Genomic DNA, 2,676 nt, shown 5'->3' on the forward strand with positions numbered 1-2,676 from the left:
AGGTGCCTGTAGTCCCAGCTACTTGGGAGACAGAAGCAGGAGAATCACTTGAGCCCAAGAGTTGGAGTTTGCTGTGAGCTGTGATGCCACAGAACTCCACCCAGGGCAACAGCTTGAGGCTCTGTCTCAAAAAAAAAAAAAATTCTAGAATTTTTGACTGAACATGTAAACATGTGTTAAGGCTTTTGCTATATAATATGTGTACTTTTTTTTTTTTTTTTAAGAAAAATTAGGCCACTTTGCACTTCTACCAAAATTGTACTAGTGTATCCATTTTTCTCTTAACCTAACTTCATTTGTCTTTTTGATCATTATTATTGTTTTATTTTATTTTTATTTTTATTTGAGACAGCCTCAAGCTGTCACCCTGGGTAGAATGCCATGACATAACAGCTCATAGCAACCTCCAGCTCCTGGGCTTAAGCGATTCTGTTGCCTCAGCATCCCAAGTAGCTGGGACTACAGGCACCCACAACAATACCCAGCTATTTTTTTGGTTGTAGTTGTTGTTTGGCAGACCTGGGCTGGATTCCAACCCACCAGCTTTGGTGCATGTGGCTGGCACCTACGCTGCTTAAGCTACAGGCGCCAAGCGTATTATTATTTTTGAAATATACTTCCACTTCACAGAAGGTTTTTTTGATTCTTTGCAGAGACTAGAACATTGTAATTCAAAATTCCATGTAATTAGGTTCTCAGAGTAAAACAAAAAAGAAAAGATTGAGGCAGGGTGAGGTGGCTCATGCCTGTAATCCTAGCACTTTGGGAAGCTGAAGCAGGTGGACTGCCCAAACTCACAGGTTTGAGACCAGCCTCAGCTAGAGCAAGACCTTGTCTTGAAAAATAGCCTGGTGTTGTGGCGGGCAACACCTAACTACTTGGGGGGCTAAGGCAAGAGAATGGCTTGAGCCCAAGAATTTGAGGTTGTTGTGAGCTATGACGCCCTGGCACTCTACCACAGGCAATAAAATGAGACTCTGTCTCCAAAAAAAAAAAAAAATTGGTATTATGAGATTAAACTACTTCTCTCATTCCTTTTAGAAGCAACTCCTAACCTGGAATCTAGAATCTACCTCCTCTCTGGTAATCCTGAATCTGATCCTTTAGAAGACAGAGCCCCAGAGTCAGCTCAAGTTTGTAGCACATCAGCTTCAGCTTCTGCATTAAAATCATCCCGGTATCAAACAGATTCTGGCGGGAGTCCAGCCACTACTCACAACACTAAGACTATGAGGGAAGAAAGTCTGAGCAATGAGAAGCCAGAATTGACATCTTCAGTAGAAGAAAGTGTCAACAAAAGAATATCCATGGTGGTATCAGGCTTGACCCCAAAAGAATGTGTGAGTGTATCCATCTGTATCCCCTTAATGATTGAGACTTAATAACAAACTGCAAACAGTTTTATTTATTTTATTTTATTATTATTTATTTGAGATAGCCTCAAGCTGTTGCCCTGGGTAGAGTGCCATGGCGTCATAGCTCACAGCAACGTCCAACTCTTGGGCTTAAGCGATTCTCTTGCCTTAGCCTCCCAAGTAGCTAGGACTACAGGTGCCTGCCACAATGCCTGGATATTTTTTGGTTATAGTTGTCATTATTGTTTGGCAGGCCCAGGCTGGATTAGAATCCGCCAACTCTAGTATACGTGGCTGGTGCCTTAGCCGCTTAAGCTATAGGCTCCAAGCCTACAAACAGTTTTATATAGATAACTGGCAATGAATAATCTATAGGAAGAAATCCACAAAACAATTATAATCCTATATCATTTAATTTCCATTACTAATTAATGAAAAGTTAGATCTAGATAAAACTAATGTGCAAAAAAGCAAACTAATATGCATTATTTTGTATATATTTACTTGAGAAATAATTATTAAATCTCATCAGTAATGTCATACTTTGGGGTATGATATACTTTGGGGGTTGGGGAATATGGCATCTTTGAATTTAAGTTATCTTTTTATTCATAAAACCAAATTCTTCTAGCTTTACTCTCCAAAGGACATGTTTTTTAAGATTATGGTGAGATGACTGGGCACAGTGGCTCGTACCTGTAATCCTAGCATTCTGGGAGGCCAAGGCAGGTGGATTACTTGAACTCAAGAGTTTGAGACCAGCCTGAGCAAAAGCAAGATTCCCCATCTCTACTAAAAATAGAAAAACTGAGGCAAGAGGATCACTTGAACCCAAGAGTTGGGGGTTGCCATAGGGTATGATGCCCCAGCACTCTACCCAGGGCGACAACTTAAGACTCTTGTCTCAAGGGGAAATAAAAGATGGGATAACATACCAGACTATCAGATAGATTCAGCAGTGGGTACTCTTTATTACACACTGAGAGAAGATATGACTAAGTTGTTCTGAAATATCTTTCATAATATATCCTTCATAGGATTTCTCATAGATTACAAGTTAGCATAACATGCTCTGTGGCCACATGTGTGCCACTACTAAAGGGCAAAGTAAGCTGTATCTGCCTTGGTAGATGGAATGATCAAGCATATGATGCTGTTAACATTTTCTTCTCATGGCTCGTCGCCTGTGGCTCAAGTGGCTAAGACACCAGCCACGTACACCCAAGGTGGCAGTTTCGAATCCAGCCTGGGCCCGCCAAACAACAATGACGGCTGCAACCAAAAAAGAGCCAGGCGTTGTGGCAGGCGCCTTTGGTCCTAG

General features: G+C 41.3%; 1 protein-coding gene across 1 annotated transcript in view; it reads left to right on the forward strand.

Moving 5' to 3' along the window:
* Positions 1-2,676, forward strand: part of BRCA1 (BRCA1, DNA repair associated) — a 91,214-nt gene that overhangs the window by 63,068 nt on the left and 25,470 nt on the right. Inside the window, exon 14 of the mRNA XM_023511242.1 lies at positions 1,042-1,338. Within this exon, the coding sequence (XP_023367010.1) occupies positions 1,042-1,338 (297 nt within the window). The remainder of the gene's footprint in view (positions 1-1,041; positions 1,339-2,676) is intronic.

The sequence above is a fragment of the Otolemur garnettii genome, unplaced genomic scaffold, assembly GCF_000181295.1.
Source record: "Otolemur garnettii isolate 467f Iridium unplaced genomic scaffold, OtoGar3 scaffold00018, whole genome shotgun sequence".
NCBI lineage: Eukaryota > Metazoa > Chordata > Mammalia > Primates > Galagidae > Otolemur > Otolemur garnettii.